This window comes from Miscanthus floridulus, chromosome 16 (assembly GCF_019320115.1).
Source record: "Miscanthus floridulus cultivar M001 chromosome 16, ASM1932011v1, whole genome shotgun sequence".
Lineage (NCBI taxonomy): Eukaryota > Viridiplantae > Streptophyta > Magnoliopsida > Poales > Poaceae > Miscanthus > Miscanthus floridulus.
Window position 1 is genome coordinate 12,335,873 of NC_089595.1, and position 19,730 is coordinate 12,355,602.

The 19,730-nt window shown below is 54.0% G+C and overlaps 1 protein-coding gene across 1 annotated transcript; it reads left to right on the forward strand.

The window, feature by feature from the left end:
* Positions 1 to 8,163: 8,163 nt before the first annotated feature.
* On the forward strand, positions 8,164 to 18,378 carry LOC136510282 (uncharacterized). The gene is made up of 6 exons (XM_066504791.1): positions 8,164 to 8,319; positions 15,423 to 15,662; positions 15,842 to 16,401; positions 17,232 to 17,420; positions 17,926 to 18,214; positions 18,277 to 18,378. The coding sequence occupies exons 1-6, from the start codon at positions 8,164 to 8,166 to the stop codon at positions 18,376 to 18,378; spliced, it is 1,536 nt and encodes a 511-aa protein (XP_066360888.1).
* Positions 18,379 to 19,730: the final 1,352 nt, after the last annotated feature.

The following is a 19,730-nucleotide window of genomic DNA, read 5'->3' on the forward strand; positions in this document are numbered from 1 at the left end:
GGCGCTCATCTGCCCCGAGACGCCGTCTTCTCCTCCTCCTTGGGACGCCGGACCGCCCACCGACGCCCCAAGAACCATCTCCCTGACGTCAGGGAGGTGGTCGAGGGGACCCCGCCCCCCCCCCCTCACCACCATCGTCGCCGCTCGAACCCTCCACCGATGTCGACGGAGACGCCTCCACGGGGAGACCCTCGAGCTTCTGCTTCCGGCGACGCTTTTCCAGAGCGTCGTGCTCAACGATCTTCTTCTTATGCTTTGCCGCCTTAGCGTCCTTCTCCTTTTTCTGGGCCTCCGCGTGCGCCCGGTTCACCGCCCGCCGCTGTGCATCTTCAGGGACGGGTGGTGGGGAGGCTCGTATGTCCCTCATCCCCTGCAAAAAACGACGAATATGAATAAGGGCTCAGGCCAAGGAGAGGAACAAGGAGGTCTCGGAGGCTGAAGCCGCACACGACTCACCAGGGAAAGGTACCCCGGTGTCGGGCGCATTGGGAACGGGAACAGGCCACCAATCTTCTGCCGCCCCTCGACCGCCTCGTTCACCCGGCGCAGAACCTCCTCATCGGAGAGGGGCGTGGCGGACATCCGGATGCCGTCAATCGGCTCGTCCGGCGTCATCTCGAACAAATGATGCCGCCGCGCCATCAGCGGCAGCACCCTCCGGTGATGGAAGGCCGTCATCGCCACTGCCACCGTAAGGCCACGATCGCGCAGCCTCTCCAGCGCCTTCAGCAGTGGCCGCAGCCTGTGTTGCTCCTCGCTCGAGACGCCATACCGCCAGTGCTCCGGCTGAACCTCCACTACCCTCCTAGTATAAGGAGGAAGCCCGCCGTCGTCGTTGCGGAGGTAAAACCAGCTAGAGTACCAGCGACGATTGGACGACGTGAGTTGGGATGGGATGTAGAGGTTCAGCCGGTCCTGACGCACTTGGAGAGTGCAGCCGCCGGTCCTCGTCGCCTTCCTCGTGCCCGTCATACCCGTCGGCCTAGTGGTATGCGTCGCTCGAAACAGGTGAAGCCACAGCTCCCAATGGGGAAGGATTCCCAGGTACCCCTCGCAGACGGCGACGAAGGTGGCCGCCTGCGCAATGGAGTTGGGGTTGAAGTTGTGGAGCTCCACACCATAGTAATGCGGGAGCACCCGCATGAACCGATCCGCCGGAAGGCCGAAACCACGCTTGTGGAAGGACACAAAGCTCACGACGTAGCCGTCGCGAGGCCTCGGCTCTGGTTCGCCTCCCTGAGCCATCCACTCCGGCCTGCTGGGATCGGTGATCGGGCGGAGGAGACCGTCGTCGATGAGCGACTGTAGCACTCCCGCAGTCACGTCAGACCGATCCCATGGGTCCGCCGGGAGGACCACGACGTTGGACATGCGCGTGGTGGAGGTCGCGACTACGGTGGTAAGGCTCGCTTTCCGCCTCTCACTCCCCCCTCTCTCCCTTCTTCCCGGTGCTCTCTGTTTTTCTTTAGCAACAGCTAGAAGGCAGCAAAGGTAGACACAGGCAAGGTAAGGGGAGAAGGGGCGAGGCTCGTTTCGTATTTATGCAGGGAAGGGAGCAAATTGTGGGCGACAAAATCGGGGAAGTTTCCCCCAAAAATTCGCTGCGGTTATCCAGATCCGGTCTTACCGCCCATGCGCCCACTCCCTCATCATTAATTGCGCGTACGGTTACGTCCCGTCGGCTGACACCACGTCGCGTCCAACCACAGCAGCAGCAGGCGCCGTTTCGCCTCCCCGAAAAAGCCGCCTCAAAAGATGCGCCTGCCGTTGTTAGCCGTAGGGAGAGAAATAACCCCCACCCAATTCCTTTTAGGCAAAGGAATTGGGCACCGAGCCCACTACGGTCTAGGGGTTCGAAGCCTGGGCCCTTAGGGGTTTCGACAGTCGCCCCAGGGCAACAGAGTCAGGGGCGACTATGGGCGAGCCTGTACGAGGCCGAGGCCCAAGCAAGCGAAACGCTTGGGATGCCCAGTGTCATGTCCGAGACCGGCAGGGAGGTCTCCGAATGGGATCCCACCGTAGGGAGGCACCGAGCCACCGAGGCCCAGCGAACGGCCCCGGCACCCACTAGAGAAACCCTCCGGTACTCTTGGAGTGCGTCTCTGGACCGCTAGCCGACCCCCAGTGAACGGGGTACGGGCCTCCACTCGGACTTACCCGATAACAGCTCACCGGAAATGCCATCGCTCGCACCCACCGAGGGTAGCATGGCACATTCCACCCCTCCTTCCGAGTGAAAAGGAAGCGCGAGGGTCAAACAAAAAGTCAGGAGAACCCCTGACGGCCCTCTTGCTCCGCGCAGAGGCTAAGGGACTCTTCCTGCAAAACATTACCGAGGCCCAGCGACTTAGACTCACACACGAGGGGGCTCGGCAAAACAAACCCTCCTTCCGAGCGAAAAGGAAGCGCGAGGGTCGTTCAAAAAGCCAGAAGAACTCCTGACGGTCCTCTTGCTCCATGCAGAGGCTAGGGAGCTCCTTCTGCAAAGACGCCGAGACCCTGCGACCTAGGCTCGCACCCGAGGGGGGCTCGTCAGATAGACCCTCACGCGCGAGGGGCGAACCAAAAGCCAGGGGGACCTCTGACCGCTCTCTCGCTCCGTGCGAGAGACTCGGGGGCTCCTCCTGCAACTTTGCCAAGACCCAGCAGCTCAGGCTCGCACACGAGTGGGCTCAGCAAACAACCCCCCATCCGAGCGAAAAGGACGTGCGGGGGACGGACAAAAAAGTTAGGAGGACCCCTGACCGCCCTCTCGCTCCATGCGGAGGCTCGGGGGCTCTTCCTGCACCCAAGATAAAGACAAGCGACCCAAGCCCGTTACGGTCCAGGGGTTTGAAGGTTGGGCCCTTAGGGGTTTTGACAGCCGCCCCAGGGCAACAGAGTCAGGGGCGACTACGGGCGAGCCTGTACGAGGCCGAGGCCCAAGCAAGCGAAACGCTTGGGACGCCCTGTGTCGCGTCCGAGACCGGCAGGGAGGTCTCCGAATGGGATCCCACCGTAGGGAGGCACCGAGCCACCAAGGCCCAGCGAACGGCCTCGGCACCCACTAGAGAAACCCTCCGGTACTCTTGGAGCGCATCTCCGGACTGCTAGCCGACCCCCAGCGAACGGGGTACGGGCCTCCACTCGGACGTACCCGATAACAGCTCACCAGAAATGCCAGCGCTCGCGCCCACCGAGGGTAGCATGGCATCTTCCACCCCTCCTTCCGAGCGAAAAGGAAGCGCGAGGGTCGTACAAAAAGCCGGGGGAACCCCTGACGGCCCTCTCGCTCTAGGCAGAGGCTAAGGGGCTCTTCCCACAGCATCGTCGAGGCCCAGCGATCCGAACTCACATCCACAGGCTCGGCAAACACAATGAAAACCCCTCACTCGAAAGAGAAAAAAGCCCCTGAAGAAGTGAAATCACTCCTCTAGGGCCTCGGGGGCTACACCCGGCGGGTACGCTCGCGCGCACCCACCGAAACCTTGAGTACGGAACACCATCCTGACAGGAACTATCAAGAGCCAATTCTCATCAGAACCTCAGGGGGAGTGCCTCCACTCCCCCCAAGGCTCGGGGGCTACTGTTGGATATCGTGAGAAGGGGTACCCTAAGCAAGAACCAAAAAATGACTGCTTAGACTTCGTAAAGATCGAAACCAGCTAACAACCGCTGGCCTCGACCGACTCTCCGACTCGCCCGAGGCCCCCTCATCGCTGGCCTCGGGCGACCTCTCATCAAAGGCCTCAGCCAATTCTCCGTGTCGCTCGAGGCCCCTCACCGCTGGCCTCAGGCGATCCCCCATCGAAGGCCTCGGCCGACCCCCTCTCGTCGCAGGCCTCGGCCGGGTCGCCGACCCTCCACCTCACACGAGGCGGGCTCGGCAACACTCCGCTGCCTCTTCCTTCACCTGCCCCTCTGACAAAACGTCGCATCATATTAACTCAGCCAAACTGCTGCCACTGACATCGGCCACATGCTCGGCACAGTACAGCGGAATGGCCGACGGGACGAGAGGCAGGACTGGGCAGGGGTTACCCGCCACTGTGCCCACTGCTATGCACATGGTTGACGCCCATGCCTCACTGTGCTGCCAACTCCTGCTCCGAGAACAACGCGGCATGGGGAGCCACGTCCGGGATACTGTGGCCTCGGAATCAGTACCCAGGACCAATAATTCCCTCCAAAGCCTCTGCAGTTTGCTTCAGGGGCTCGGTAGCCTGAGGATCCATGTTCGCCGAGCCCCCCACGATGGCTCGGCCTCGGCATCTGCAGAGCCTCGGCTCCCTACGACGTCATCACACGATGACCGGCACGTCACCCGCCATGTCCTGCCTCAAGCTGTACTGGAGCCCCACAACGCACAAGATCAAGTATGACCGGCGCGTCACTTCTGCACGACAAGGACAGGGCCACTCCATCGACCATACCACAACAGTGGCCGGCTGCAGGGCTCGGACACGCCATCCCCATTCATAGAACGCTATGTAGCAACATATGTACGTTCCTAGTTCTCCCTTAGAGTATAAAAGGGAGGGACCGGGGCCATTTCTAGAGAGAAGAGAACAACGAGCAGAAGGAGGAACTCACCAATAGAACCACACACTTCTACGTTGCTTGAGAACAACGCCTCAAGTAGCCCGCGCCACCCCCGCCGAGACCTGGGGCTAGCTCCCTCTCTCACCTAGCTTGTAACCCCCTACTATGAGCACTCCGATGCAAGGAATACAAGATCGATCTCTCAGACTGGACGTAGGGCGTCGATTGCCTGAACCAGTATAAACCTTATGTCTCTTTACATCACCATCGGGGATTAGGGGCACGCAGCACAAATTCACTCATTGGTTAAGGACCCCCCCAGTCCGAAACACCGACAGTTGGCGCGCCAGGTAGGGGCACGCTGCGTGTTAGCTTCATCATCCTAGCAAGTTCCGGATGGCAGACCCCGTACAACTGTTGTGTCTCGGCACGGTGGTATGGTTTGGGAGCCTAGAGTTCATGTCTCTAGGATGTGGATACGATATGGTACTCCTCACACCCTGAGCTCCACTGCCCGACGATGTTACCACAGACCCGCAGCCCAGGCGCAGGCAGCGTCCGGGCCGCGGCTCCCGTAGCACTCGCCAGGCGCGACGCGAGCGGGACCGCCCCGACACCACGCAAGCTCGGGGCAACGCGCCGCGCTCCGCCGGTATCCCTTGCCCAGCTGTTGGCACAGAGTCCCTGGTCGGGGACTTATCTAACCTGAGGTTGGGCAAGGAAACGATTCCGGTGACGCACGGCGATGCCTCGTCATCAAGCTCTGTCCCGCCACCTCCTGAGGGGCCGGCCCCGGTGGAGCGCCGCCCGGCAGTAGCACCATCCCCGTACCCCTTCGGGTTGATAAACGCCGCTGCCGCCTTCGCTTCCGCCTACGCTTCCAAGCACATAGAGCCCTCAGGACTCCACCAACATTTCGCCCTCGACTTCTCCCCCGCAACATCGGCGCACGCCCATGCTGACTCCTCGAAAGAAGATGAGGCGTGGGCTGGAGCAGACTTCTCCAGTCTTTGTGACCCCGAAGCCATGCGCCACTTCATGACTGCAAGCGACTACTGCTTCGGCTACTTCGACTCCGACGACGAAGGGACTTACGATCCATCTCGTGAGTGCTTCCACGTCAGGCTCGGGATGCCAAGGGTGGGTGAAGAGGACGAGAGGACAGGCAACCATTCCCCGCCCTGGGCAGGGGCGGGCGATGCCACACCTCCGCGTCTCGAAGCCCCGGCAGCACGGAACAAGAATCCCATCCGCAGGGAGCATCGACGCCCAGACCTGGAGCAGCTCCGCGAGCTTCAAGCCAAGGTCGAACAAGACCGACTCCTTCTGCAACAGCTTCGGGACACTCTCGAGCAGGAGCAGCAAGGGCGCGGTGAGGGCGGAGGAGCCCGATGGAGGGCCCGCGACGTCCATCACTGCATCAACGACAACGAGGGGGGAGAGCTACCCCCAATCTTTAATCACGCTAGCCAGAATGTCGCAGCGGCTGCGATGCTGGTCCGAGCAATGCCCGAGCCCTCCACCACTGAGGGGCGACAGGTCCGCGGGGAGCTCCGCGACCTCCTCGAGACCGCTGCGGTGCAGCAGGCCGAAAGTTCCGCCTCCCGCCGGCGCGGAGGCACTTCAGAGCAACCCACGGCGCAACCGCGCCGGGGCCAGGATGCCTCGGTCCGTCCCGAGCCTGCTCGCGCGCCGACGGCCAGCAGGGCCCCCTCGGTGCGCGATCGACCTAGAGACCAACGCGAGGCACAAGGCGACCACGAAGTAGTTGGCAGGGACGGCGCCACGATGACGGAGCCGCCCGGGGCTACCACCCACACCGAGGTGGCTGCTACGACAGCGAAGAGAACCGCAGTCCTCCTCCCGAGCCACCTGGCCCTCGGGTCTTTAGTAGAGCCATCCGCAACGCTCACTTCCCAGCCCGGTTCCGGCAACCTGCCAACCTCACAAAGTATAGCGGCGAGACGAACCCCGAGCTTTGGCTAGCCGATTATCGCCTGGCTTGTCAGCTAGGTGGTGCGGACGACGACCTGCTCATCATCCACAACCTCCCTTTGTTCTTGTCAGACTCAGCGCAAGCCTGGCTCGAACACCTTCCCCCCGCACAGATCCACGACTGGCATGACTTGGTGAGGGTCTTCGTTGGGAATTTCCAGGGCACCTACGTGCGCCCCGGGAACTCCTGGGACCTCAAAGGTTGCCGCCAGAAGCCGGACGAATCTCTTCGAGATTTCATCCGGCGCTTCTCCAAGAAATGCACCGAGTTGCCCCGCGTCGGTGACTTGGAAATCATCCAAGCATTCCTCTCTGGCACCTCCTGCCGAGACCTGGTCTGAGAATTGGGCCAGAACGTATCGACCACAGCGGCCGCACTCCTCGACATCGCCACCAACTTCGCCTCGGGCAAAGAGGCGGTTGGGGCCATCTTCCCCAACAGCGATGCCAAGGGGAAGCAGAAGGACAAGGCCCCCGAGGCCTCGCCCACCCGCATCCCCAAGAGAAAGAAGAAGGGTCGCCCAGGGAAGCAGGAGGTCCTCGAGGCCGGCCATGTCGCCACAGCAGATCGCAGGAATCCTCGAGGCCCCCCGAGGCCCCGGGCTATTTGACGGCATGCTTAAGAAGCCCTATCCTTACCATCAAGGTCCGGTGAAGCATGCCCTCGAGGAGTGCACCATGCTCCGGCATTACTACGCCAGGCTCGGGCTCCCCGACGACGATGACGCCAGGAAAAGGGGCGCCAGCGAGAGGGACGGCAATAAAGATGATGGGTTCCCCGAGGTACGCAACGCCTTCATGATCTTTGGCGGACCCTCGGCATGCCTCACGGCGCGCCAGCGAAAGAGGGAATGCCGGGAGGTCTTCTCGGTCAAGGTGGCCACCCCCCGGTACCTCGATTAGTCTCGGGAGGCAATCACCTTTGATCGGGATGACCACCCCGATTATGTTCCAAACCCCGGGTAGTACCCGCTTTACGTTGACCCGATCATCGGCAACACCCGGCTTACCAAAGTGCTCATGGACGGAGGCAGCGGCCTCAACATCCTCTACGTCAACACTCTGGAGCTCCTGGAGCTCGACCAGTCACGGCTCCGAGGCGGTTCCGCGCCCTTCCACGGTGTCGTACCAGGAAAGCGCACACGACCCCTCGGGCGCATCGACTTACCCGTCTGCTTTGGCACTCCCTCCAACTACCGCAAGGAGGTCCTCACCTTCGAGGTGGTTGGGTTCAAGGGGGCTTACCACGCCATCTTGGGGCGCCCGTGCTACGCCAAGTTCATGGCGGTCCCCAACTACACCTACCTCAAGCTCAAGATGCCAGGCCCCAACGACATCATCACCGTCAAGTCCACGTACGAACATGCATACGACTGCGACGTCGAGTGCATCGAGTACGTCGAGGCCATCGTGGAGGCCGAGACCCTCATCGCCAATCTCGACCAGCTTGGTAGCGACGTTCCCGACGCCAAGCGGCGCGTCGGGACCTTCGAGCCCGCGGAGGTCGTCAAGCTCGTCCCTGTCGATCCCACCGTCCCCAACGGTCGAGGACTGAAGATCAGCGCCACCCTCGACAGTAAATAGGAGGCCGTGCTCATGGACTTTCTCCGTTCCAACGTCGATATGTTCGCGTGGAGTCCCTCGGACATGCCGGGCATACCAAGGGAGGTCGCCGAGCACGCCTTAGATATCCGGGCGGGCTCTAGGCCGGCGAAGCAGCACCTGCGCCGGTTCGACGAGGAGAAGCGCAGGGCCATCGGCGAAGAAGTGCAGAAGCTCATGGCAGCCGGGTTCATCAAGGAAGTATTCCATCCAGAGTGGTTGGCTAACCCTGTATTAGTCCGGAAGAAAAGTGGCAAGTGGAGGATGTGCGTGGACTACACTGGTCTAAATAAAGCGTGCCCGAAGGTCCCATTCCCACTACCATGAATTGACCAAATCGTCGACTCCACTGCAGGATGCGAAACCCTCTCCTTCCTTGATGCGTATTCCGGTTACCACCAAATCAAGATGAAAGAGTCCGACCAGCTCGCGACTTCTTTCATCACTCCATTCGGCATGTACTGCTACATAACCATGCCGTTCGGCCTCAGAAACGCAGGGGCTACTTACCAGCGGTGCATGATCCAAGTCTTTGGCGAACACATCGGGCAAACCGTCGAGGCCTACGTGGATGACATCGTAGTCAAGTCCAGGAAGGCCGGTGATCTCGTCGGCGACTTGGAGGTTGCCTTCACATGTCTCAGAGAGAAGGGCATCAAGCTCAACCCCGAGAAGTGTGTCTTCGGGGTTCCCCGAGGCATGCTCTTAGGATTCATAGTCTCGGAACGTGGTATCAAGGCCAACCCGTAGAAGGTCTCGGCCGTGACCAACATGGGCCCGATCCGAGACCTCAAAGGGGTGCAGAGGGTCATGGGATGCCTTGCGGCCCTAAGCCGCTTCATCTCGCGCCTCGGCAAAAAAGGCCTGCCCCCTGTACCGCCTCTTGAGAAAGTCTGAGCGCTTTTCTTGGACCACCGAGGCCGAGGAAGCCCTCGCCAGGCTCAAAGCACTGCTCACCAACCCCCCGTCCTGGTTCCGCCCACCGAGGACGAGCACCTCTTACTCTACGTCACCGCGACGACCCAAGTGGTCAGCGCGGCCGTAGTAGTCGAGAGACAGGAGAAGGGACATGCTCTACCCGTCCAGCGACCTGTCTACTTCATCAAACTTACGGTACATGCATGGAGTACTTTGACACTATGCAAAAAGAAGATTCCCCGTCACATCAAACTTACGGTACATGCATGGAGTACTAAATGTTGACGAAATCAAAAACTAATTGCACAGTTTGGTTGTACTTTACGAGACGAATGTTTTGAGTCTAATTAGTCAATGTTTAAACAACTATTATCAAATAAAAACAAAATATACTGTAGCTACAGTACCTTCACCAATTCGGGCGGCGCCGAATCAGGCACCAACTAAACGTGGCCAGTGTTTGATTGTTTAGACTGGACACGTGACAACAGGGACCGTATGCACCGGAGCATGGTGGATAAAGTATCCATTGAATTTTTTTCCCATTACGTGAGGCCCATGGGGCGAAGAAAACAAAGGACGGCCACACGTTCCAAAATGAGTCGATCCCTCTGAGCTACGTGGGGCCCATGTGAATGAAGAAAACAAAAATATCGTCGCACGTCTGCAGCTTCTCTCTCTGTTTTTTTTACAGAGAATTTCTCGTTACCACTAAAAATTATAGCACTTTTTTTATTGTCATCAAAATTTTCACATGCACCTGCCACTGGCGAAGCTGTTGGAATATACGCGTGAATGTGCATGGTCTTGGCCCAAGAAACAATTTTTTCAATTATTATTCTAAATAATTCTTAAAGAATTACTCATGTTTGTGTATAGAGTATACGGGGATTTTAGTCCTACCCTACTCGCTAAAGTAAAAGTTAACATACTTAAGTATAAAAGCCCTTTCCATTTCACGAGGTCTATTATCAGGAAAGACAAGGGAACCTTCACACGTGCGCACTCGCCTCACCGGGCCGAGGCCAAGGAGAAGAATGCGACCATGAGAGAGTGAGGTCTCCTTTTGCAATTTTAGTTTTTTGTCAGTTGGCCTTTAAATTTACGAATTAGAAATCACAATTTTAGTTTTCCGTTACTTAGCCTTTAAGTCTATGTTTCGTTACTTAGCCTTTAAGTCTATGAAACGAAACCTAGTCGTTTTAGATTGTGATCATGAAATGAGATCGTACGAGACTTCCCTATAAACAACCTATCAGCCAATATAAAAAAATAGATCTCCAATGATGAAATTAGTGACAGCGTATAGTGAGGAAATGAAAATCCCCGTTACATGGAAGTAACCTCCTTGCTGCTAGGCAGACATGGGCGGAGGGCGGGGGTTGAGGGGATAAAGTGTGCCTCCTGATCTGTTAGCTAGTTAATCTCAAATAATTTACTAGTTAACTATACTAGTTAGTGTCTTCACTAATTATTCTTTCCCTGGATTAATCTCTAATAGTATTTATTAACCTAGGGTTACTATTTAATTATCTTTTTCATCTCTTTTATTCTTGTTATTGTTGTGATTTTTATTACCTACCGGTTGTTCCTTGCAGCACACCCCTAAAGACACTCCTAAGGCTGTCTCCAACAGGAGACCCACTACGGCATCCAAATCTAAAATGGGTCTCCAACAGAATACATATAGCCTCCAACAGAGTACCTAAACGGAAGACCCATTTTGGGTGCCAGGAGAGGCATAACCCAAATCTGAGTATCCTCTCTCCTGGAGGCCCATTTACAGAAAGGATTGTCTTGGGTCGTGTTGTTGGAGAAGACAAAAAAATGGGTATTGAACTCTTTGCCTATAATGCTATCCAAAGGATGAATGGATCTTGTATTATGAGTCACGGTTGTTGGAGACAGTCTGACCCAGAAACTTCTGAGTAATTTCTATACTAGCCATGTAAGCAAGAAACTGTTCTTACAAACTGACACACCCAACGCATGATTTCCTAGCGTGGGCCTGGTTATCAGTTCGTTTGTTGTTTTCAGACTATCACCCTGTTCGCTTGTTGGTTTCAGCCAGGCTTATTCAACCAGCCAACAGTGTTTTCCTCTCACAACAAACCAACACCAGCCAGCCCAAACCACTCCAGAAACCAACCAGCAAACACGCCGTAAATGCTTTGATCCAGCAACTGGTTTGTTGTTACCACAAAACAGTTTGCAGCCCAATTATCGCACTACATAGTAAGTGGTTTTGAAATGCCATGTACAACTTTTAGGCTCGGGATAAAATTCTTAAGCCAAACAGCCTGACCTGTTGCCTCGTAACAAGCAATAACTTTAGCTTGCATCGTCGACGATGTTTCTATACTTTGCTTAGAGCTTTTCCAAGAAATTCCTCCTCCATCGAGAGTGAAAACATAGCCTGTTGTGGATCTCCTATTATCCACACACCCTCCTAGATCAGCATATGAATAACCCACAATTTCGAGATTATCTAACCTCTAACATGTGAGCATTAGATCTTTGGTGCCTTTATAATAGCGTAAAGCTTTCATTGCAACTTTCTAGTGGACCATGCCTGGATTTTTCTCATATCTGCCAAGCATCCCGGTTACATATGCCAAGTCTAGACGAGTACAAACTTGTGCATACATAAGACTTCCGACAACAGAAGCATGATGTCAGAGATCCGCCCCTTGCCGGTTCCCCAAGGCTGGAGATCCGCCCCTCGCCGCGTCACAGGGCCGGTCCACTCCGGTAGCGGTGCTCCACGCCGACTTGCTCCAAAGTCGCCGTGCTGCACGGGGGGTCAGCTCCGGCTGCAGGGATCCAAGCCCCTTGCCCCTGGGCTGGTTCCCCAAGGTCGGGGCTTCGCCCCTTCCCGATGCCCCTAGGATGCAAGCCTCGGCCTCCTCTTCTTCGACGATGACATGAGGAAGAAACGCACAAGAAAAGACAGAAAAATATGTATTAGATGGTTGACATGTGGTGTCACGAATGACATGTAGGGTCCACTAACACAGCAGTTTTTTCAAAAGCCACAATTGTTCAATCAAACGGCTCTCAACTTTCTCCCCGTGCATATCACAACAGCTTTTTTTACATGCCATAGCTCAAACAAACACAGAAGGCGGCTGATCCTGCATTTCTCCCGTGCTAATAATCTCTATTACTTTTCGCCAGCCGCTGCTGTACGTTGGGCCCTGCGCTTTATTACGTATCTGAAGCAGCCGAAGATGGCACCCAAGACTACTGCCAGCACAGACAAGGTTCCTGCCACCACACCACAGGCAGAGGCAGAGAACTGGTTGCCGCCGGTGTTGGCAACAACGGTGACGTCGATGTGCGGTAGGTCGCCGGGCCCCGGTGGTGGTGGCTGCGAATTCGGGCCGAACGACATGGTACCACTGCAGTCAACAAAATTGCAAAGCAAAAAAAAAAGTTAATTATTAATCATATTTCTTACTTAAGGCCTTTGTCACACCTAATTTTAAGAATAAAATTGAATGCACTAAACTCATGTGTGCCCAGGATCAGTCACACACACAAGCTGACAAATTACAAAAAGTATCATCACGGTATCTCTTACGTCACGATTAATAACATAACTTTGTCTTACACAACACAGCGGAAAATAAAAGACAGCTCTCTCATGGAGGCTCCAACACAGGGACGGTCAACTGGGTTAACAGTGGTACTAACACGTAGATTACGAAATTACAAAACTAACGCAATTTGAACGGGTCGATTCGGAGCTAAAACGAAGTTTTTATGAGCAAAACAAATCCAGTAGCATTTCTATAATTAGTATGAACTATTTCTGAATTTAAATAAATCAATTTCGGAATAAATAAACAGCCGAGGACTGCAGGTACAAAATCACCAAACTCGGGGGTCTCTTTAGCAATTTGTCCCACGAAGGGGTATCGGCCATCCTGGGCTGTTGGATCATGGATGGGTGGCTCAGAACAGATGGGTGGGAGAGAGAAAGGGGCGCCGGCCAGGAACAGTAGCAGCCGTGGCGGCTCAGCCATGGACGGCGGCAAGAAGGTCACCGGCGCGCGCGGACTGGGGTCTACGGGCCATGGTTCGAAGAGCCGAGGACACCGGGAGAGAGAGAGAGGGTGAAGGGGACCTCGGACAGGCCGATACGGCGGCCGGAGGACGCGGCCGAGGCGGCGGTCGCCATGGCCGGCGGCATGGAGCTTCCCGGCGCACGCGACTAGGGCTCTAGAAGCCACGAAACTCAAAATAAACGGCATGGGGAGAAGGAGGGAAAGGTGACGAAGCTCACCACGGTGACAAACGGGGGCGGAGGCGGCTCGAGGATGGCGGACCGCGCGGAGGACGAACGGCGGACCCCAACGCTCCTCGGCGCGGCAGTTGCGGCTTCTGTGGTGCCCGGCGAGTGCGAAAACGGAGCGGGGAGCAACAGAGGGAGCATGGCGAAGGGTTCGGCACTCTTTTTGTAGAGGCAGGGGCGTGGGGGAGGGCTCCCACGACGCACGACGTGGGCGCGGAGCGGCGGCGGTTGCGCTTGGACCGGGCGCTGCGGTTGCGGGAGGAGGGGGACGGCGCCGACAGGTGGGGCCAGACGATCAGCGGCTGAGGCGCGGGGAAGGGGCGCGGCAGCGGCGGTTGCCAGCCGAGCTGGGCCGGCCCAGGAAGGAAATGGGGGAGGGGTAAAGAGAAGGCGCGCGGGCCGGCGATTGAGTTGGGCCAGCAGGCCAGCTAGGCCGGCGGGGAAAGAATGGCCAACAGGCCGAATTGAGGAAGAGAAAGGGAGGGGAAAATATTTCCTTTATCTTTTTCCAAATCAATTTTTCAAATGATTTTTGATTCCTTTTTAGTTTAACTCAAAACCACTCAACATATTGAATAAAATGCTCCAGCATGAGTGCATCAACATGTATATATCCTTATGATGGATTTTAATTTCACAAAAATATTATTTTCCTATATTTGAATGTACACATAATAACATAATTAAATCAAATTTAACTATTTTGAAAGAATGCAATTTTTTGGGTGTTACAATTCTACCCCCTTAAGATGAATCTCGTCCTCAAGATTCAAAAGACGTCGACAAAAGAGATGCGGATTCTCCGCCTTTGGATTTTTCTTTACTTCCTCGTGTAGTTCCATCGTCTCGATAGGGATCCCACTTTACTTTGCATACATGTTGATCTTACACCAAGTAACTTGCCCAATTGATTTCAAGATTCTGATAGGTACCTTGAACAACCCTTAGGTAACTCCAATCACTAAGCCACCTTTCCTATAATACCAATTTTCTTCAAAATATCCACCTTCCGACGAAGTCCTGACGAATCTCTTGATCAGAAGAAAATTCTTCTACCAATCTTCAAAACATTAATGTTTCTAGCTAAGTTGCTCGAACTGAGAATATAACTCTTAATCCTTGGTGTCACCCGAACCTTCTTAGCATAATTCGCCGTCGGAGGAGGCAGAGAAGGTTCTCCGGGCCTCGGGAAATCTACATGATGACCCCCACAAACAACACCAACTAGGGGACGACTCCACAGCATCAAACTCCACCCGGCTTTAGAGAGACGCAGGCTCCTTGTCGCCCCTAGCTTCGCCCCTGATGGCTCCATCCTCTTCGGCTCCGGCTGCTACTTTCTAGTCAGCTAGAGCTAACGTCATCACGGCGGCTGCATTGCTCAAAGGGCTTCAGATCCTGACAGACAACCCATTGGCACCGGCGCTGAATCGATCGGTGCCTTTGTCAATGTGGCTGCCGTCCAGGTCGATCAGCCCAATACTTCAACTCGACAATTTGGCAGTCGGGGAGATGCTCCCCGATTGTCAGGCGCGTCGATGCGGACTCAACAGTGCACTCACCGTACCGCTTTGTCCGGCCGCTCTCATCTTGCGTCATCATTCACGGCGCACAAATCTAAGGCTACGGGATCGCAAGATCTTTGTAACACAATCAACGCCTGACGGGCAGAGAAGGCCGAGAGCAAGCGGCCTACGAATCCTTCAGCGATATGCTCGGGACTCTGGCCACTCGGACAACGTCTCCAGGACGTTGAGTGGCCGGCCAGTTTCTGACCGGCTAAAATTGAGAAGTTCGATGGGACTTCAAATCCTGAAGAATGGATGCAGATCTACAAGGTCACTATTCACGCTACGGGTGGCGATGATAAAGTAATGGCAAATTACCTTCCTATAATGTTGAAGGGAGCTGCACGGACCTGGTTCACAGGTTTAACAGCCGGCTCCCTGAAAACATGGGAACAACTCGAGGATGTTTTCATAACGAACTTCCTCGGCACATGTGATCGACTCGAGCAAGAATGGGACCTCACCAAATCCATCAACGCAAGAACGAGACGCTTCGCGACTACATCAAGCAATTCTTGCAGATGCGCAACACCATTCCTGACTGCTCTGACTCCACCATCACAGCAGTCTTCATGAAGGGAGTCACAAACAAGGACTTCATTGGGAAGGTGATGCGCAAGAGACCACACGATGCCCGACAGCTATTCAAGATAGCTGAAGGGTATGCGGCTGCTGAAGAAGCTGTGCTTTGGCAAGAGAAGGAGGAGGCGAGTACAACCACTTGGCCAGAAAGGGGAAGAAGCCTCAGTCAGAGCCCGAAGGTAGTAGGGATAGGAAGAGGAAGTCATCTCATACTATCACGGCGGTCAATCACACTGCATCGCGGGGCAAGTCATGGGAGAGGTTTGACATTGGGAAGGTGATGGACAGTAAGTGCACGTTTCATCCGAATGCCACTCATTCCCTTCATGAGTGTTTCAAATTTCCGCACATCCTAAAGGGTGCCCAAGAACAACCTTCTGGCTCAAAGCCAGGAGACAAGCAGCCAGCTCCTAGGGAGGATTCAGATTTCCATGAGCCGAATGCAGAGCTGAACATGATATTCGGGGGTGCTTCTGTGTACGAGTCCAAGCAGCGGCAAAAGCTGACTGCTAGGGAGATCAACACAGCGGTGGTCATCACTCCCCAGTATCTCAAGTGGTCGGAATATCTGATCACTTTCTCTAGAGAGGACCATCCTGGTGGCGTGCCTGAGCCAGGGAGGCATGCACTCGTGGTGGCGCCCACAGTCGGCAAGGTCAAGCTCAACCGAGTGCTTGTGGACAGTGGGGCAGGCCTCAACATCATCTTCGCCAGGACACTCGATGACATGAAGATCCCATGCAGTCGGATCAAGCCGAGTGTAGCGCCTTTCCACGGCATTGTCTCAGGGAAGCCCGCTATACCACTCAGGAACATTGAACTCCCGGTGACTTTCGGCACTCGGGATAAGTATCGTATCGAGACTGTCAACTTCGAGGTGGCCGATTTGGAGACGGATTATCATGCCATCTTGGGAAGGTCGTTCATGGCGAAATTCATGGTGGTACCACATTATATATACCAAATCATGAAGACCCCTGCTCACAATGGCATCATTTCTGTATGAGGTGATGTTCGATAGGCGTATACCTACGAGCAGGAGCATATCCAACTCGTCGAGGCTCTTGAGGTCTCCCTGGAGGCGGCGGATGTCAATCAAGCCACAAAACATCATAAAGATCTCGGCATGGTTCCTTCGAAGAATTTGGGTTCAGCCCAGCCCGACTGCCCAATCAAGAGGGTAGTGCTGGACCAGGCTGAGCCCTCCAAGACGGAGATTATCAGTGCCGAGCTCGATCCTAAATAGGAATTTGAGCTCATCTCCTTTCTCTGAGACAACCAGGATGTGTTCGCATGGCAACCATCGGACATGTCCGGCATTCCGAGGGGGGTGATCGAGCACAAATTGAACGTTCGGCCTGGGGTGAAGCCGATCAAACAACGACTTAGATGCTTTTCCCTAGACCAAAAAGAAGCTATCAAGGAGGAAATCACTCGGCTCCTAGCTGCTGGGTTCATCAAGGAAGTTCATCACCCCAACTGGGTTGTAAATCCGGTCCTGGTGAAGAAGAAGAATGGCAAGTGGAGGATGTGTGTTGTTTACATTGACCTCAACAAGGCTTGTCCGAGTGATCCATTCGCCCTTCCATGCATCGATTAGCTAGTGGATTCAATGGCGGGTTGGATTTGTACTCATTCTTAGATGCATATTCGGGATATCATCAGATAAGTCTGAAAGAGTCTGATTGTATTTATACATCATTTACAATGCCTTTTGGCATTTATTGTTATGTCTCTATGCCTTTCAGTCTGAAAAATGCTAGAGCAACTTATCAACGTTGCATTCAGCGTTGTCTACATAAACAAATTGGGAGAAATGCTGAGGCCTACGTCGATGACATTGTAGTAAAATCAAGAACTCGGAATGACCTCTTGGTTGATCCGCAAGAGACTTTTGACAATCTCTGCGAGTACCGTATGAAGCTCAACCCGGAAAAGTGTATTTGGCATACCGTCAGGGAAGTTGTTGGGATTTATTATCTCTCAACGCGGCATTGAAGCTAACCCCAAGAAGATTAAGGCCATCCTCGATATGAAGGTCTCGACCTCTCAAAAGGATGTCCAGCGACTGACTGGTTGCTTAGCAGCCCTCAGCCGACTGGTTTCACAACTCGAGGAACGAGCAATGCCCTTCTTCAGATTGCTCAAGAAGCAAGACATTTTTACATGGACTGCAGAAGCTCAGGAAGCGTTTGAAGACTTGAAGAAATTTTTGTCAAACCCACCAATTCTGACTACCCCGATTGAAAAGGAGCCATTACTACTATACATCGCAGCAACACCTCATGTCGTCAGTACAGCATTGGTCTTAGAACTGACAGAGCCAAATAAGGCACAGAAGATTCAACGTCCGGTCTATTTCATTAGTGAAGTACTCGGTGACTCAATGGTGCGGTATCCTCACGTACAGAAGTTGATGTATGCTGTTTTAATCACTTCCAGAAAGTTACAGCATTACTTCCAGCATCATCACATCACCGTTGTCACTTCCTTCCCCATTGGTGACATCATTCGTAATCGAGATATCATGGGTCGAGTTGCCAAATGGGCCACGGAACTCAGGATGTTTGACATTGAGTACCGACCAAGGACAACAATCAAGTCTCAGGCTCTAGCGGATTTCATTGCCGAGTGGATGGAGTATCAAACACCAACACCGGTTGAGGTCTACGAGTACTGGACTATGTTTTTTGATGGCTCTCTTAAGAGGGAAGGTGGCGGAGCTGGTATTGTATTGGTTTCTACGAGGCTATTCTTTATGGTCTTCGGATTGCCATTTCTTTATGTTTAAAGAGTTTGGTAATTCATGGAGATTCTCAGCTGGTAGTCGCGCAGATTATGAAAGATAATGATACAGTTGATCCCAAGATGACAGCATATTGTCAGGAAGTCTGAAAAACTTGAGGACAAATTTGAAGGCTTGGAGGTCACTCATATTCTGCGCAAATTTAACACAGAAGCGGACACTTTGGCTAAGATGGGGTCAGAGCGTTCTCCTGTACCGATAGGGGTTTTCATGGAAGCATTATATAAGCCATCTATAGCTATTGCTACCGAACACCCATTGGCTGCTCCTGAAGTTGCTAGCATCGAAACTGACTGGATTTTAGATTTTCTGGATTTCTTAGTCTGAGACATTTCGCCAATTGACCCGGGTAAGGCTGAACGGCTTCAACGCCAGGCCAAAAATTATTCGGTCATCGATGGGAGTCTCTATCGTAAGAGCTCTTTGGGAATTCTGATGAAGTGTATATCTCTAGAGGAGGGTCGATCCCTTTTGAAGGATTTCCACTCGGACATGTGCAGCAGCCATGCCGGTTACAAATCCATGGTGGGAAAGGCTTTTCGCCATGGTTTTTATTGGCCGACTGCTGTTTCAGACGCCCAACAGATTGTGCGAACTTGTGAAAATTGTCAGTTTTATGCTCAACAGATACACAAGCTAGCACAGGAGTTACAAACCATTATCATTACCTGGCCATTCGCCGTATGGGGGTTGGATATTCTTGGACCTTTTCCAAGGGCCAAGGGTGGATATAAATTCCTATTCGTCGCAATTGACAAGTTTACTAAGTGGATTGAGGCTGAACTAGTCAGGAAGATCACGGCAGAGGCTGCCATACGCTTCGTACGCGGGATAGTTTCCAGGTTTGGTGTGCCAAATAGAATCATTACATATCAAGGCACTAGTTCATAGTTTACTACGATGACATGGGTACTCGGGTTTGTCTTGCTTTCATGGCGCACCCATAGAGCAACGGACAGGTCGAGCGAGCAAACACGTTGGTTCTTCAAGGTATCAAGAAGAAGTTGTTTGACCGACTGCACAGTTATAAGTCTGCATGGGTTGTGGAGCTACCTGGTGTCCTTTGGGCGCTACGAACTACTTCCAACCGCTCTACTGGGGAATCTTCGTTTTTCCTAGTCTTTGGCGCTGAAGCAGTCTTCCCGTCCGAACTGAAGCTACAATCACCCCGAGTGGTTCACTTCAATGAGGGCTCAAATTATTCAGCCATGCAGCTCGATCTTGATATCCTTGAAGAAGCCAGAGAGTGAGCAACAGTCCGTTTAGCCTTGTATCAACAAGCCCTTCGGCGTTACCATCAGCAAAGTGTACGCAGTCGGGCTTTCAATGTTGGCGACTTGGTACTCCGGCGAGTGCAAACCACTGAGGGCCGCAATAAATTAAGTTCTCAGTGGGAAGGCTTCTATGTGGTCTCACAAGTACTATGACCGGGGGCTTACCA